Source organism: Dermacentor albipictus, chromosome 1 (genome assembly GCF_038994185.2).
Source record: "Dermacentor albipictus isolate Rhodes 1998 colony chromosome 1, USDA_Dalb.pri_finalv2, whole genome shotgun sequence".
NCBI classification, from domain to species: domain Eukaryota; kingdom Metazoa; phylum Arthropoda; class Arachnida; order Ixodida; family Ixodidae; genus Dermacentor; species Dermacentor albipictus.
The window spans coordinates 370,166,482-370,183,852 of record NC_091821.1 but is presented as its reverse complement, the minus strand read 5'-3'; the positions used below and the strand labels follow the sequence as shown (position 1 = coordinate 370,183,852).

At 43.4% G+C, this 17,371-nt stretch overlaps 2 protein-coding genes across 6 annotated transcripts in view; one reads left to right on the top strand and one right to left on the bottom strand.

Annotated features, from left to right (window-relative positions):
- Window positions 1-7,304, bottom strand: part of LOC135904082 (furin-like protease 1, isoforms 1/1-X/2) — a 207,185-nt gene extending 199,881 nt beyond the window's left edge. For 3 of the 5 annotated variants that reach the window (XR_010565005.2, XM_065434675.2, XM_065434676.2), the window contains exon 1: window positions 6,746-7,303. Coding sequence is in view for 3 of the 5 variants with exons in the window: in XM_065434675.2 (XP_065290747.1) it covers window positions 6,746-6,904 (159 nt within the window). In the remaining 2 variants the exon portion in view is untranslated. Of the gene's footprint in view, window positions 1-6,745 lie in introns of all 5 variants that reach the window. The other 2 variants (XR_010565006.2, XM_065434674.2) reach the window with 2 other exon arrangements.
- Window positions 7,305-7,843: 539 nt separating this feature from the next.
- On the top strand, window positions 7,844-15,834 carry mRpL10 (mitochondrial ribosomal protein L10). Its single transcript, XM_065434740.1, has 5 exons — window positions 7,844-7,913; window positions 8,071-8,249; window positions 8,691-8,825; window positions 12,752-12,926; window positions 15,554-15,834. Exons 1-5 carry the CDS (start codon window positions 7,877-7,879, stop codon window positions 15,784-15,786), a joined length of 759 nt encoding a protein of 252 aa, XP_065290812.1. The 5' UTR covers window positions 7,844-7,876; the 3' UTR covers window positions 15,787-15,834.
- The last annotated feature ends 1,537 nt before the right edge of the window (window positions 15,835-17,371 follow it).

The window sequence follows — 17,371 nt, the reverse complement described above, 5'->3', positions numbered from 1 at the left end:
CCGACAGGGCGAAATCGGCGGCTAAGCAAACTGACAAAAAGGTTCCTCCCCTCCTCGATTACAGCGCGATTTCTTCCTGCTGCCGCCCTAATTATCTTTACAAGACCTTCACAATCTGTAGTACGTGATGCCGCGCAAGTGTACGGCCGCTGCCAGCGTGGCACTGTTATCTCTACACGCAGAGCAAAATCTCGTCGCGGATATGTCAATGGAGCGGCCGACATCTCACGTGAATGGCATTTCCGTAAGGACTGGGGTTGCCATAAGGACGGAGGAAAATCGCTGGGACTTAGAAGCCCGTCAGTTTCAAATACGAAAGCGGTGAACCAACGACGGATGGTCAGCCACATTTGCGCACGGCATACATGAGCTCACGCGGGCACGCGTACGTAGGTGCACATGTGGTCCCACAACGTAAACGGGGTGAGAGGGATGCGACACCAAAAGCTTCGCTATTGATGTATGGAAAAACGGCACTGTCCAATGCAATTAACACTGAAGCATGAGGGTGCTAGCTTTAGGATGTACCGCGGATGACAAGAGGGGGGGACTCCAACTCTGCACTAACCACTATAGCGTGCAGTGTACCGCTCATTCGAAGCTCGCAAATTGTACATGCAAACTATTAGCAAGGATGAACAAATTTTACAGTGTCATCACCTTTAAGCGCATAACGCTCAGAAAACATATTTACGAAATGTCTTAACAATACGTATTGTTGGCCGAGTTGATTCGCGATAATGAATAATGAAACCAAATCATCAAGTGTACTTGGCCATGGGTACTCTTGTAAGGCCATGAAAGGCTTTGTGGCAGTGGACTCAACAGAAGCGAATGGCCTGGCACCGGCGACATCACAAACTGCGCGTAAATAGTTAAAACCTCGTTGTGCGCTAACAGAAGAAAATGTCAAGCAACAGAAGCGAAACCTCACTCGACTCCAAAGACATAGCGAAAAGTTCAGAGCTGACTGCTCGAACCACGCACGTTGCACTGCGCTCAATTACAATGCACGCCATGGGGGTTAAGTCCCCAGACTTATTTAATCAATTAAATATTACAATCGGTACCTGGGATTCTTTAGAAAATAAAATAAAAGGACGCCGTACAGAAAATCGCAAATTAACTGCAAATCGCTTTCAATTTTTCTGGCGCTCAAACCACTGCACGAATACGCGGCATACTCTCAAGACATGCATCAGCTAGCTTACGTTGCTTGATTGATTTGACCCTTTGGCAGACTACAGGAATCGCGGTATTTTCGCAGATTTGTGCCTTCTTGTGCGGTAAATGTTCGCAAAACTCCTCTAAGTGGAGTTTCTCTTTCCTCAAGCATGAAATGTAAATAAAAGAATAAACAGAATTAGGTGGGAACGCACAACAATCTTGCGTCGCTCCCACCTCTTTATCACTGTCATTACCCTGAACAACTAACCTTGGCCAGACATTATTCAAATTTATGACGTCATAGATAGCTGGGGCGGAAATTTCGAAGCCGGCTCTTTCGTTTTTAAGAAGTTTCTGGCGTACCAAACTTCGCCCACAATAAAAAGAACGCCAATGCTTTCTTCAGGTTACTTATGCACTCGTTAGTACACGTTACTTATGTGTATGTTCTGAAACGCAAATACCCGTCCAAACGGCCAATTATGGTATGAAACGTCATGGAACCGGCGGTGTGATCAAAGCGTTAGTGCTACGTTCACGCCGAGTTACCAATCTTGCGCCGCTTTCCGGAACACATAATTGTAGACAAATTATACGATAAATACGTAACACAACACGTTGTATTTGTGAAAAACACTTAATTAAGTGTTCTTTCCGACACGTCAGTGACGTTACGAAAATAAATGTGTTGCCCGCACTGTCCCACGATGTGGCGACCCTGCTGTGATCACATGCGACGACGCATGTCGCCTGCTCACGCGTCGGTCGGTGGCAGTGTTGCGAAAAATTTCTCAACGTACCACCACTCATAGAGTTCCCTACTATACTGTATGAAACTTTATGTAACCACTTAGTACATGCTACGAGCTTTTAAGGAAGTAGATCCTTGTTTATGCAGCTATCTTGCCGACCTTGTTACAAGCTTATAGCGTTGCTAATATCGTGTTTTAAAAGTGCAGCGTCCCCAAGTCGCATTGCATAGCCCAAAACCCAAACTCACATGTACGCCGCTTGCAAGCCTGGCCGTTAGCGTAGCCCAACTTCGGGCCCCCCAACTTCTACAACACCATAGTCACTGCTGGTTACTAATATTGACTAAGAACTACGTCAACGCATTGTCTAAATAGTCTTCTCCGTGTTGCGTGTTTGGAACTGTTTCTAAAATATTATTATCTTATACTGGTATAAGTTACGAAGTCTTATAAACTTATACTGATAGATACGTGCCATGCAATGAGTTACTAACCTTAGTTTAGCAACTGCTCCGGACTTGCTAAGATTGCAAAGTGTAAGAATAGCTCGTTCGCAATTTTACAGAAGCGTAGTCAAACAGTCTATAACCTATTCTTATTACTCTTTAATGTGCAACTAATAGTATTTTCTTTCAGAATCCCCCTCCAGGGGCAAGCGACATCGGCTAGCAAGCTGCCATCAGCGCCCCAGAGCGGGCTTACAGCGCACACCGCAAAACGGGGGAGACACTGCAGGAACAAGGCGCACGGCTGCATGCTGTGACGCTCTGCGTTGCGTATCGCTGCCGATTAGGCGTGGCCGTGCGCAAACACTCGCAAGGAGGCAGGGCTCTCGCGTCCTTTATCGCTAAGGTGCAGCCAGCGCTACCGAATGGAGAAGCGTAAACACTTCCCGACACTCAGCGCCTGCTCCGCGTCTCCCCTCCCCACGAATAGAAGACACCCGTTCCAGGGTTATCTGCAACTGATGCACTCCTATAATGTAACGGTGATTACGGGACACACTACAAGAAGTTTTTGTCATGTAGCATGTGAGTAACGGAAGTGCAGTAGGCGAAAACTTCTTATTTCGTAGAGAAACTGACCCAATTAAGCTTTCCGACGCGCCCTCGCGGTTACCATGCGGTATACCTTTACGTGAGGTGCTTTACAGTAGAGCTCATGTACAGAGGCCTCTTGGTACGAGTTGTTAAAGGAACACTAAAGTGAAAAATGACTTATGCACCAGTAAATTACCTTTCTACAACACCAAAAACACCACTCTTACAACGATGAGACGTTTGGTGAGCGAGAAAAAGCGCAAGAATGAAATACGGATGGCCACTCCTACTTCAGTTCCCGCACCTGGTGGCTGTGACGTCTTGGATTTTGATGGCGTCTTCTAGCGCCTACTAATTATATATAGCGGTACAGATTGACTAAATTGTGTTCTAAAGGAACCAAATATTAAACATGGCAAGTTTCGGGAACCTTTACTCAACCAACGCGGTCCAAATGAGAAAACATACTTTGGAATCCCGACGTCACGCTGACGTACTGGCGCCGGGGTATCGGCGCGAAATTCAAATACTGATACTTGGACCTTCATTTTCTTATCTAATAATCAAACTATCTTTTTTTAAATGACTGCTTCGCACTTGGCGACATTCCCCAGGTATTACAGAGACGTTGCAACATATAAGTGAAGCAGGCCATGAGATCACTTTTCAGTGGCTTCCAAGTCACTGCGGGATTATCGGCAATGAACGGGCGGATCACGCTGCCCGCTCAGCCCATACTGAGGAGCGCCACGTCCCAATTCCTCTTTCTAGAACCGACGCAGCACGGAAGCTCCGCCTACTTGCTCGGCAGTGCACCGCGTCGCAATGGAATGAGCCACATTTAAGAAACACGCGACTGTACTCACTTGATCCAACACTAAGTCTTCGAGCGCCATCACAGCTTCGCCGTAGAGACGCCACGCTTTTATATCGACTTTGGTTGGGCGTTGCCTTTACTAAAGCCTATGCATTCCGCATAGGGATGACCGACAGCCCAACCTGTGACCACTGCGGCCATGATGAATCAATTGGCCATATTTTGTGCACCTGCCCGCAGTACAGTCCACAGAGGGCATGCCTCAGCCAGGAACTTGACCAACTGGACAACCAACCGCTATCCGAAAAAAGAATTCTGCAACATCGAAACGACCTACCGTCACAGAAGAAGGCCGTGCAAGCGCTATTGCGCTTTTTGCGTTCTACCGGCCTGTGTGAACGACTTTAACTGGAACGCCTTTTGTGTGTGTACCTCCATGTGTGCGTGTTTTTTTTTCGTTTTTTTCCTTTTTTTAGCGTTTTCCTCTCTGTCATCTTTATAACCCCTATCCCCCATCCCCAGTGTAGGGTAGCAAACCGGATACTCATATCCGGTTAACCTCCCTGCCTTTCCTCTTCATTCTCTCTCTCTCTCTTAAATGACTGCTTGCAGGGTTCTCAAACAATGCTTGATTAGACTAAGCTGATTTATTGTTTTGCTTTAGTGTTCCTTTAAACATCCGCCCGGAAAAAGAAAAAGAACGCACACTTAGAATTAACTGGTCCAAAAGTTGCGGATTAGAGAGTTCTACAGGTAGAACAGTACTACGTATAAAATGAAGTCGTGACATTAAAATGATGGAGCTATCGAAGCGAAAAGTTAACCGAGGTTTGCAGGGAAAGCAAATTTTGATTTAGTGCGGGAGTTAGTCTGAAAGAACGCACTTGGGCCTGAAGGATAGGAAACCGAGGGCGGTGGGTCGGTGCCCCCATTGCGTTACCGAACTTTCAACTAATTTCGTCCCTCATATGCGAAAACCAATTACAAACTTTTTCCGCCATGAATAGGTCTACTGCAACTATTAAAACGTTCAATTTTTCTTACAACTAATGATGACCGCTAGAGGTGTGCGAATATTCGAGTTTCGAATAACGAATCGACTAGTCACTATTCGCAAATGCGAATATTTTTCGAATATTTCCGAACGTCAACTGCGCCGAAAGAAAAAAGAACATGAAATTGGGGCAAAAGTACCGCAATTTTCATCCATAGTAGAGACATAAGAGAACTTGCGTAGTGAAGTTCTTTTACTTACTACGTCACTTGGGTATCTACACTTCACAGACTGAAAAGCCGACATTTGCACTCTCTGAATGTGCACGCGAAGAAACTACTTGTTTGCTCCAAATGCCCCATTTGTACACAAAAAAAAAAAGAGAAACACTCTAGAACGTACTATGTAATGACAAAAACTTGCGACCCTTAAGAATACAGGTATGTAAACATCGCTTTATATTATTTGGGATAACAGCTATTTACTATTCGATTCGGTTTCAAAATCACTATCTGTACGCCCCTAACGACCGCTATAGGGCGCGACTTCGATTCCAAATTCCTGGCATATATAGGGCGTCCCAGCTAACGTTCGTCAAACTGTTGAAAAAAAGAATAAAAAACATAGTAAATGATACGACTTTAAGACCAACAGTGTTCGGTCGTCAGACCTCTGACAACATTGCAAGTCTTGTGATAGTATTTTGTATCGTGATTTTTAAAGGTTTATTTTCTTTAAACAGCTTGGCTAACGTTGGGACACACGGTATATATGATAAGCCAGCAAAATGTATATCGCTTCGGTATAATTGGTTAGCTTGATACTGCACGGTCATCATGGCACGGTGCTGTTCGCATCTAAATGTCTGAATCGTAAGATGCACTGATGACTTGGCACTTTAACTGTATCTGGCTTTCACTTCACCCCGTCGACGCTCTAGTAATTGCAGACAGCGTGAATAATACCGTTTTGAAACCTCCAATTCTGATCTCGTAAAGACTTCTCTAGTAAGATAGGAACGAGACACTAAAATTGAGAAACAGAACAAACAAAACAGGACATAATAAAATTAAATCTGCTCGTTGTAATATAACAAAGTGAAATACGTTTACATATCACTGAAAGAAAAAAGAAAAACACGTTGTGTCGCAAATGCAGGATTTAAGTTCCGCACAGATCTCTTTACAGTCGTGAATGAATGAATGTCGCAACTCGTAACGACATTTGTACTCTCTATTAAACAAGAACAAACAAAAAAAAAAAACATCACAAAGGCTGATTCCAGCTCAAGCTACGATGAGCGAAGCGCACAAAGCGAAAGCAGACGGCTTTGTTCGTGATGATCGATAACAGTACAGCTGCGCTTGGCGTGCCGCCGGCAAAGTTAGTCCGGGAGAGTCCCGCAGGAAAGTTTTCTTCGGAAGTTAAGTAAGTCGGGTTCCCGTCCGAGACAAACTAATGCAACACGGATCGCCTTCGCATGAAAGGAAACCTGCTCGGAAGATAGCTTAGCTCGCTTTTAGGGCTCGCGAGACGTGCGTAAGTATGCTCCGTGACGATGCGTTCGTGTTCCCTGGAGAGCTCTTCGTGACACGCCGTAAAACTCGCGTATCGTAGAGAAAACTAAATACACAAATGCGTGGCAAAGACAACAAGTTCATGAGAAACAACGGTTAAATAAACATCAAAAAGAAGACGTCACGCAGCGGGGCGTAAAGTACGGGAGAACCGGTTCCGGAATTAAAGGAAAAAAAAATCGCCAAAGAGAAGATGAGCCGTAAGACACGACGGCGATCGGCTTAGGCATGCGCTTCCTAGAGCCGAGAAATCATGTTCTAATATGACTATACTAAAAAGCTTCCGAGTTATGGGCGTGTTTTGTCGCGGCATAACTTGTGACAAGCACCGCGGCAAACGTAACTGGTTGTCTACAAAAGAGCTAGGGCACGCTTAGGAGGCCAAACTTTGCTCTTACCTGTCCCAAGTACTCGAAGCCGTGCTTGCTCGCGAGCTCCCTAGCCAGCTCAGCGCCTCCTTCGACGTGAACCACAAATTGGTCGGTGTAAACTTCCGCGCTGTTAATCGGACCCACGGAGATCAAAGCGGCAACGGCGACAAGTAGTATCCGAGTCATGTTGACGTCGCAGTGCACGGGACGCCACACACGAAGCACATGTAAAAGCGGCCTGTCACTCGCGCGGACACACGCAAAGCTCCGCTTGCTTTGCCGAAGCACCTAGCTAGCTCCTGCCTCGGGGGCGACTTCCTTTGATTTTGCTGCTGTGCGGACAACTCTCCGGGGGAATTTGGTGCAAATGCCCGAGTTTCACGTGGAATTTGGCATGCCGGTTCTGTGGGAAAGTGGGCTTGTTCCTGGACTTGGCCGTTGTCGGGGCATAGGGCGTTGCGTGTGTCGGTCCTGCAGTTGACTGCGACGGCCGATGAGTGAGTCGCCCACTGCCCGCTCCCGGCCGCCGACAGCCAGCGAGGAATGGGGCGCCGGGGCTCCCCCCAGTTGTTGATATCGACGGTGGCGCCGCCGCTGGGGCCACGCGCGGTACTGACGCAATTTATTACGTCACTTACTACTATGACTGAATCAGCCTCTTGCGCATTCACGGTATTTATTTCAGGCGTATTTCAGAATAGAATGGCTCGGTTGTCTTTTTCACAAATGTGGTAGTTGTTTAAAACGCTCAAGTCACAGAAGCTGCGGTGGCATGGTTGAAACACAACACGGCTTTGGTAAAACCAAACAAAATCAGCAGACATTCCAACTAGCGGCACTAATAAAGTGATAAAGTGCTTTCTAGTAAGTTACGGCTAGTTTCTTTCTTATTATTAAAACAGCAGGGCGCGGTAAAGCAAAACATAGTAATGACCAAAATGACAAAGTAGATCTAGCATGCAGAATTGAACATCAAATGAGCTCATTTAAACGTATCAATCACAAATAATAAACGCTACAAATTGTCCTTGCAATACTAATGAAGTAGCATGATTACTACAGTATGTGATTATATGTCAGGCAAAAACTAAGATGTGCGGTTTCGATTTCATTTATGCGAGGTGTGTCCATCACATCGGCATAAACATCAAGGATAAAATGGCCGCGCTCAGAGCAGTTGTGAAGCTCAATCCAAGTAAAAACTTTTCACTAAAATCGCAAGCACACTCTTGTTGCGTGCGAAATTACGGGCAAATAATTCGCACACTCTCATCTAGTATTTATGTATAAAGTGAACACTGATGCCGTTTGTGACGACGAATTTCTGTATGCAGACTACGATTTTCTTGCAGGGATCGCGTGCCCTCTGGTAAGTCAAGTAAGGTACCGGCGCATTCGTGGACGAAATCCAAGGGAACCCCACTTTGAAAAGAAGGCGATTTTGGAAGCATGCAAGCCTATTATACCGCGACGCACCGAGCCGGATTGGGAGAGTTGTTACCTGGCCAAGCGCATTGACGTGGAAAGAGAGGTTAGTTCTTAACAGCGAGCTCTCCTTTTTGGCAAAAATAAGTTGTCTCACTTCTTTTCTCGTGAAATGCAGCGCTTGCACTGACGCTAACCTGGTAAATTTTTCATGACGCTAACATTTATTGTATTGCGTACTGTTTGCTAGAGAAAAATACGCTGCCTCGCAGTACTTTCGTAATTCAATCGGAGCCCCAATCTCGGGTAAAGTTGTGACTGGTGTTGTAGAAGTCGCGCGACGCTTTTTTTTTTTTGCTGGGTGCTTTTCTCGTCGCGACAATATATTGAAGTTTTTGCTAGTACTGCTCCAGGAGGGCACCCGCAACTTCTACTACACCAGTCAAAACTTTGCTCAATTTTGATCCTATAGCACCTTAGACTAGCATGTAACACATCGTCCTGCAGGGAGAAATTTACGACTGTGTTATTTTTCCTTCGTTTTCAGCCGCACCCGTACAATAGAATAAGAGCAAACATTCTTCGAAATGAGCTGCACGAAGCTAAGCTCATTTGCTTCATGCATGAAAATGCGTCCACTAGAGAGGACAGGATAAAAGTACACAACATGCTGTTCAAAAAGGTGAGTATTATTCTGTTTTTCGTGAATGTTTCAAGCATTGTCATGAGAACATTGAAATCATGCAAAACGTAGCCAGTAGCAAATATGAAAGCGGTTTCCCCAGCGTAATCCGTTCCTTTGATACGCTGGAAACCTTCAAATTCACCTTTGATAAAGTGTCGTAGAACTTGCATAAGACTGCGGCATAAATAATTCTGAATGTTATGAATTAAAGCATTAGTATCATTTAAATCTCCAACGATAGCTGCCACTTGAATTATTGCATTTAGCCCATCTGGCAGCGTTGTAACAATTAAAAAAATTGGCAGTTTCGCAACACTGACTGCTATAGCAAGGTTAAGCGTGGCACTTAAATTGCTCGGACGGTGTTAGCGCGTCGTGTAGGGCCTGTAATAACGTCGCACGGCTGCCACTACACTCGGCAATGTAGAAGTCTGGGCACATTGGTATTCAGGTTTTATCGAAGACTGGAATTCATTACCTGGATCCATTCGCTCATGCTCATCCTTAATTTTTGCAACCGCTATCCTAGATGCATAATCATGGGTATGGGTATGGGCATAATCAGGCATGGGTATGCCTGGCAGCATTTGTATAACTTGTGTAGTCTTTCACCAGTGCTCTTTTGTAAAAGTGTTCACTTGTATTTTTGTGTATTTTCCTTTTCATCTGTGCTCTTTAATAGTGTTCACTTGTACCGCTGTATACTCCAATGCATTTTCTGTACATTTTCTTAACCCACTCCTGCTATAGCGCAAATTGCGCTGCAGTATGTATAAATAAATAAATAAATAAATAAATAAATAAATAAATAAATAAATAAATAAAAGAACTGGTTCAAGATCACAGAAAACACAGACAAAAAAGGCACACATAACACCACGCTGCGTGTAAAGAACCGCACCAGTAAAATTACATCACTTTCAGGTTTGAGCAGTAATATTGCTTTGCACTTTTAATATTTAATAGTCTGAGAAGATTTAAGATGAAGACGCATGTACTGTAAAGGTTATGTCTCATGACATTCGTTTGCAGGCTGCCATTTTCAAAATTCTGAAAAATTGATTTAGTGAGAAACGAAAGACCTGGCAGTAGCAACTTTAGTGATTGAATAGTGTAGCAATATAACCAGCATATAAGGCATGGATAAGAATATAGCATACATATACCTAAATATATGCAGAACTCTATGGCCACACCAAAAGTTCACCTGTAATGTTCATATAATTGCAATCGCAGTAAAATGTGAAGCACTTATGGTAGTAATTTAATAGTTATACGTCTAATGATGCGTAATTCTGTGGGCTACTGAAGAATCGATGGCCAGTCATGCTAACAAGCAAAATGATATTTAAAAAAAAGTTTTTGCCTATAGTGCTCGGATGTGCACAAGATTGTTTCCCTATATTGTCTTTAATTCGTTTCTCTCAATGTGGCAATGGTATTTTCCTCTTTTTTCATCTTCATATCTATAAGGGGGCTAGCATTTACTCTGCTTAAACTTACAGCAAATCATACATGCTATAAAAAGTTTGTTTCACACAATTTTGTGGCAAAAAATGTACGTCATTAAAGGGGATATGCTGCACCTTTTCTTTAAAGATGAGAATGCACTGGAGTGAGGGTGATGCTTTTCCGTGAGTGGATTATCGCTAAAATTTCTTAAAAGGACCTAATTATAAGAAAGATCTAAAGAGTGCAATGTTTATGTTCCCCATTCCTCCTCAGCACAATGTTTCCTCTTGGCTGGGGTAGTGCAGATTAGCAACGCCCTGCCTATTGTGCCTTTCTTACTTTTTTTTTTTTCCATAGCACACTCATGGTAACCTTCAAAGTTGGCATTTGACAAAAGTATTTGAGCGAGCAAAAAAAGAAGTGGGGAACAGGATGGGGACGACACATCAACAATAACTGTTTCCTTGTTTGCTAGAAAATTGGAGGGGTGTGCATGCATGCACAAGGTTCGCATGAGAGGTAACTCATGATTGTGGACAATCTCCCAAAGGCTGGTATCTATGGGGTGTCACGTAGGTCTGTGACATGATGAGGAGGCTATAATAGAGGTATGGACGTCTTGTTGGGCGAGTTGGTCACTATTCATCTTGGCTACTAGGCGCGAAAACACACACGACACAAGGAAGGAGACGGGACAGAGCGCCACTTACAACTGCTTTTATTCGGAGGCACACCACACACTTATATACCCGGCAAGGACACAATCACATCAAGATTGATATGGAAGCGCACTGGTTAAATATTTCTTTTCGGCCATATATAAAGATATTGACGGGTCGCTGACGCACATGCTTCCTTTCTTTTCGATAAAGAAAGCTTCAATCACTTCCCAAGCTTTTTGATCTTTACTTTTTGCCAGAATTTTGCAGGGGCGCGAATTCTGGCAAAAAGTAAAGATCAAAAAGCTCGGGAAGTGATTGAAGCTTTCTTTATCGAAAAGAAAGGAAGCATGTGCGTCAGCGACCCGTCAATATCTTTATATATGGCCGAAAAGAAATATTTAACCAGTGCGCTTCCATATCAATCTTGATGTGATTGTGTCCTTGCCGGGTATATAAGTGTGTGGTGTGCCTCCGAATAAAAGCAGTTGTAAGTGGCGCTCTGTCCCGTCTCCTTCCTTGTGTCGTGTGTGTTTTCGCGCCTAGTAGCCAAGATAATAGAGGAAGCCTTGAGAGCTACGGGGGAGAACGAGCAATTCTTCACGCAAGATTGTGGGCTCTCTGGTTAATGCAGCATTTAGCTTGCATGTTCATGACAGCATTATTTGGAGGTTGGAAATGTTTTTTTACTGGGTTCAAAAAGTGTTCCTCTGCCCCTTTAATATCAAGAAAATGTGATATTTGTAATGCAACTCTTTGTAGAAAGGCAGGTCACTGCTGACGCTGTGTAGCACACTTACAAGACGAGAAGAAAGGGACCAAATGTTTATGAATCATATCATAAGAAGCCAACAAACAATGACACCAAGGACAACATAGGGGAAGTTACTTGTACTTTACTAATTGAATTAAAGAAATGATAAATTAATGGAAATGAAAGTGGATGAAAAAACAACTTGCCGCAGGTGAAGAATGATCCCACATCTTCACATTACGCATGCGATGCTCTACCAATTGAGTTACCGTGGCCCCACCCACTTGCCCTACTTGCGGCAAGTTGCTTTTTCATCCACTTTGATTTCCATTAATTTATCATTTATTTAATTCAATTAGTAAAGTACAAGTAATTTCCCCTATGTTGTCCTTGGTGTCATTGTTTGTTGGCTTCTTATGACACTTACAACGCATTGTTTATAGCAGTCAGCTGCTTTTGTGTTATCAGCTCTTGTAACAACCATGTGAGAAAATTGACTGCCAAACAAAGCGGTCTTTGCAATGCATTAGATACAGTGATCAAATCTTTTTCTAAAAAAAAAATTAGGTGTAGAAGAAGACAGTCAAATACTTTAAAATTAAGCATCACAAACAAGGGCTTGTGTCAGGTAACCAATGTGGCGGCCACATAAGCCCACCCTTCAGTTTGGTACATAATTTTGAGCAGCTCCAAGTGCTGTATTTGAACTGTTTATATGTTGCGCAGTGCCATCTGCCGTGCAGTTAAGTACTTGCTTCAGGTTCTTCAGCATGGGACACAAATTTTATTTACTCCCTAAAAGCTAAATAATCAGTTTTACGTTTGTAGGTTTTTTTTCTTTTTTCAAAGCAGGCATAAGAATGAGGACTCAGCTGTCCCAAAAGGTCCATTTTTTTATGCTGCTTCTACTCAAAACATGGAGAAAAATAGATGCCCTTACATGAACGTACTGGTTTTTCTTGTCTTTCTTTTTTCGTGCCTAGTGAATTAGTATGTATGAACTGCACTGTTAACACCACCAGTAAGCATGGTATGAAAGTCACGTTTTGTCATTTCAGAACTATTTCCTCAAAGCGTACAACAATGAGACAGTACGACTCGCCATCACTGGAACCAAGTTTGAGTCTGCGATGCCTTTTACGCTGTCTCGAAACGCCCTTGTCCTTAGCCCAGAAGCAGACGTGCGAACATTCTTCAAGTTGATGAAGAAGATGCCGCAGTTTATACTCCTCGGTGAGTAGTTGACCATGTGCTAGCTTATTGTGCACCATTGGTATTCAAGGTAGTGTGGCTCATTCGGTGACCACAAATTCTTATTTTCAATTTGGCTGACGTTTAAGTAGAATGAATAGCATGTCATCTGTGGAAGACCCTGATCATGAGAAGGAAATTTACAGAAAAATCAAAATGGGTTGGAGTGCATATGGCAGACATCACCAAGCCATGACTGGCAGCTTACCACTAGCCTTGAAAGAAAAAAATACAATCATGGCACTCTACTAACATATGGGGCACAAACTTAACAAAGAAGCTTCGGAAGAAGTGAAGGACCATGTAGTGAGTGATGGAACAAAATATGTTAGGCGTAACTTTAAAGGGTTCCTCACGAGGCCACACAGCAAACTTTGGTTATACGCTGGAAGTTCTTACGTGTCCTCTAGGGAGTGTTCTGCCACAAAAATGAGAAATATTTCAGTGCTGCGAACCCATGATTTCAGGAGGCGAGCTTCACTGCAAACATAGATGCTCTCTCCACTTACCCCATCTAGCCTCCGCAAGCGAAATTCCTTGCCTGCATTCTCCCATACCGGAGCTCTAGGATCGAGTGACGCATACGTCACGGACCCAGCCTTCACTTTTTTTTTTCTCCTCGCTTTTTTGAAGTGCAACGCACTTCCGCTGACGGCGTTGCGTGTGAGCTGTTGTGGTTGTCTGGATTTACGCAGTGCATGATTTTGCGTGCTGTGAATGAAGACACCTGACTAGTGGTATAAGTCAGTGCTACACAAATGCTGAGGCAGACACAAGCTGATCACAGAGCATTATCCCACGCTGGAACACGGTAGAAAATGACATAGTGTCGGTGTTTGCACTGGAGACTGCACAACGTGGGAACAAGCAGACGAAACGGAAGTACGTCTTTCTTTCTGTGGTGCGAAGTAAAACAAAAACAGGCAGACGTTTGGTTTGTGTGTTTTATTATTTCTGTCAGCTTTAATTTGTCTATTCAAGCAACATATTACACAAATAACAGATGTTGCCTTGAATAATTCTCGTAGTCATATGTCACCATGAGCAGCGTCACAGCATTAGCTTGTGTGCGTAGGCACACTAGCACATGTATGTCACTCTCTGACTTGGAGTGCAACGGCTGCGAAGAGAAGGGCAAACGGCATTCGGTTTGAAATTTAATATCTTTCCATGGTGCGTAGCGATATAATACTTTGCAGAAACAATCGTTATCGCGCATTGTATGTTCGGCGCTTGTCAGCTCAAAATGGCCAGACCTGGTGAGGGGCCCTTTAAGAGACAGGAAGACAGCTGTGCGGATTAGGGAGCAAATGGCGGTAGTCAATATTCTTATTGAGACTAAGAAGAGAAAAAGAAATGAAGTTGGGGGCCGGGTAGGACATGCAATGCACAGCGCAGATAACCAGCACTCTGTGTGAGCTAAACAGTCAGCTAAACAGTCAGTGCTAAGAGAAGGAAATTACAGTTGAGGATGGCAGAAAATTTGGTGGTGTGATGAAACCAAGAAATTTGCAGGCATAATGTAAGGTCAGCTGGCGCAAGGTGGAGATTACTAAGAGAGGCCTTTGTCCTTCAGTGGAAACAAATAGGCTGATTGTGATGATGATGAATTGTGTGCAATTTTTCATGCTAGATTGCTGTATTTCCTTATAAATAACTTCAGCTGCTTATAGATGCAGTGATTCTTTTGCATTATTTTGCTACTGCTTTCCTCAAGGAAGCAAGTGGTTAACTCAAGCTCATCTGAACTATGTGGTATTCAATGTCCATTAAAGGCGGAGCAGGCTACTGACAGCTTCCACACTTGCTTGAATTAGCAGTAGTATTTATGAGCTACCTTCAGTGACTGCGAGTAAAACAAAAGACAGTTTTGTACCAGGTGTTCCCATGCAACTGCAACTGTCCTGAATACTTTTTAAAGGGATACTAAAGAGAAACAATTAGCTTAGACTGATGAAGTGTTCTTTTAAAAACTCTATATTCTTTAATTTCGCTATGCGAGGTTGATCAACATCACCGGAAATGAAAGTAAGTCTTCATTTTTCAATTTTGTGCCAGAAGTCCAGTGCCAGTACATCAGTGTGACGTCACAGATTTCGAAGTATTTTCTCAAACAATTTCTTAATACTTGGGCAGTTGTGTCTCAGCAAATGTGTTGCTAAATTCAGTCCTCGCCTCTGTTAGACTACAATTTCTGTAGAGAAGAAATTAACTAGGTCCAAGCACACGCCGTCAAAATCCATAACATCATGGTGAGCTGGTGTGGGAATATTACTTGACGTTGCCACCCTTCTCTCATTTTATTCTCTTTTCTGACTTATCAAGCTTCCTCACACTGTACGAATAGGATTTTGATATCGTGGCTTATTTTTCTCTTTTGCGTCTTTTTAGAGGAGATTGGAGTAGCACATGACAAGCTGTCGTTTACTTAATTATTCTTTTTAAATCAAAGAAAATTAAATCCTTCCTTAAACATGATTTTTGCTGCAAATGCACTTGTTTAGCATCTGTGATTTTATCATCAGGTTAGTGCAAGCAAATATTGCTGTGTAAAATGTGAGCAGCATTCCTAAATGTTGCTTTGGAAATTGCTTTTGAAACACACGCAGCTGGCATAGTGCACGGACGTTTCCTCAGTAGAGAAGACCTGCAGTGGTTGAGCACAGTGCCAAACATTGAGTACCTCCAAGGACAGACATGTGCAATCCTCGCATCAGCGGCGTCGAGGACTCTCCAGATGACTTCTCACCACCAGGCTAAGTTATCCCAACTTCTGGCAAGCCATGCCAATCCTGGCAACGAAAGCACAGCCAAAGATGATGCCCCTGCCCAGTCTTCGTGAAGCACTTGTAATGCATGTAAAGTTGCTAGTAAAGTTTTATGAAATTGCTGGGTGTACATTGTGTCTAACTGTGCTGCACTGTGTCTAACTACATTACCGAAATGTTACACCTAGTGGGGAGTGGCTCTTTTTAGCAGGTGCCACAAATATTGCTCAAAACAATTGTTCTCTGGTGGGCCTTCGGTAGAAGATATCTGCCACATGTGGCCACTTGTTGTTGCATGAGTACACATTGTAAACAAGACCATTAATGTCACCAACAACCTTAAAACCTCTCAGCCGGCACAAGAAATCAGTCAGCTGTCGACAGGCAGAAACACGCGACCAAATAGACGCTGACAGTCCAGGCTAGCATTGCGGGTTTTTATTGTCTGTATTGAACTCGCATGATCTGGCATCATCCTTACAGTCACTGGTACAGGAGCAACCAGAAAATCATCTTGGGATGCAGCAGAAGCACTAGACCAACATTGTTCTCATGAAGGCTCAGTTACGGGGTGGGGTGCCTGCCATCTTTGCAATCATCCAGTGCGCATCTCAGCATGTGCATTAAAAATCGCCTCTGCACTACAAAAAAAATTAATAGAGAAAAAAAGTCTAGGGTGTCTGCTATCAGGGGAAAACCTGGAATTTTCAGGGAACTTGTAAAGTCTGGAAAACAAGGAAAAAACAAAATTTGCACCTTGGTTGCTTTAAATTGGGTATGTTGGTACTTATGGCAAACACAGAGTTATGGCTGAAGATAGTGATGGTTTCAACCGAACCTACACAATCTGCAAATTATGGTGTCTTGCTTGTATTGTGGTGTGAGCCTGGCCAGGTGGTTTGAATATGCATTGAACACAATTCATTTGAATCTGATGGTTCATGCCAACTGACTGACCCATTACTGGTAGCATTACAAAATTATGGCCTGTTGTATGTTGGCAAGCGATTAACCAACATATTTTTATTGACACCATCAGTGCCAGACTGCCAAGAAATTTTCATGAGAACAGTTGGGGAATTTCTGGAAAAAATGGAATTTGAAAGTGCCAACATAGCAGACACCCTGAAGACTACTTCTTAAACTGTTTTAGCTGCTGCAGAAAGTTGGGCATCCACGAGCCTCAAAATCGTGCAGCACTCAAGGGTAACCCTGGCCCATGTTCAGTGGTCGTGGTAAAGAGAAATGTCAGATACAGTGTTTAAGCAAAAAAAAAAAAGGAAGTCATTTACTTTAATGATAAAAATGTAGTGCCCGGAAAACATAAGGAAGTCTACTATTTATTTTTTCGCTGCACTTTATTTTTTGCTGCATTTACTGCACGAAAGTGCAGTAAATGAGTGGGAAGGAGGGGACAGAATGACAACATATAACATTACGAAACACTATAGGCTACAGAGGCGCATATTCCTACGACCTCACCCAAAATTGACAAAAAAGCAGCCTGTCGCATGGCGGCAGTTACAAACTAGGACGTATCCGAATCCTGCGCTCTTGCACATCATATATCTGGATATATATCAAATGGACAAATGCAACACATGCGAATCCAGAGCCGCTCTGGAGCATATATTATGGGAATGCCGAGGGATACATAAA

Coding starts and splice junctions, on each gene's coding strand:
- mRpL10 (XM_065434740.1), top strand. CDS start 7,877: ATGGCCGCGCTCAGAGCAGTTGTGAAGCTCAATCCAA. Junction 8,250..8,690: donor GCATTGACGTGGAAAGAGAG/GTTAGTTCTTAA, acceptor CTTCGTTTTCAG/CCGCACCCGTACAATAGAAT. Junction 12,927..15,553: donor GCCGCAGTTTATACTCCTCG/GTGAGTAGTTGA, acceptor AAACACACGCAG/CTGGCATAGTGCACGGACGT.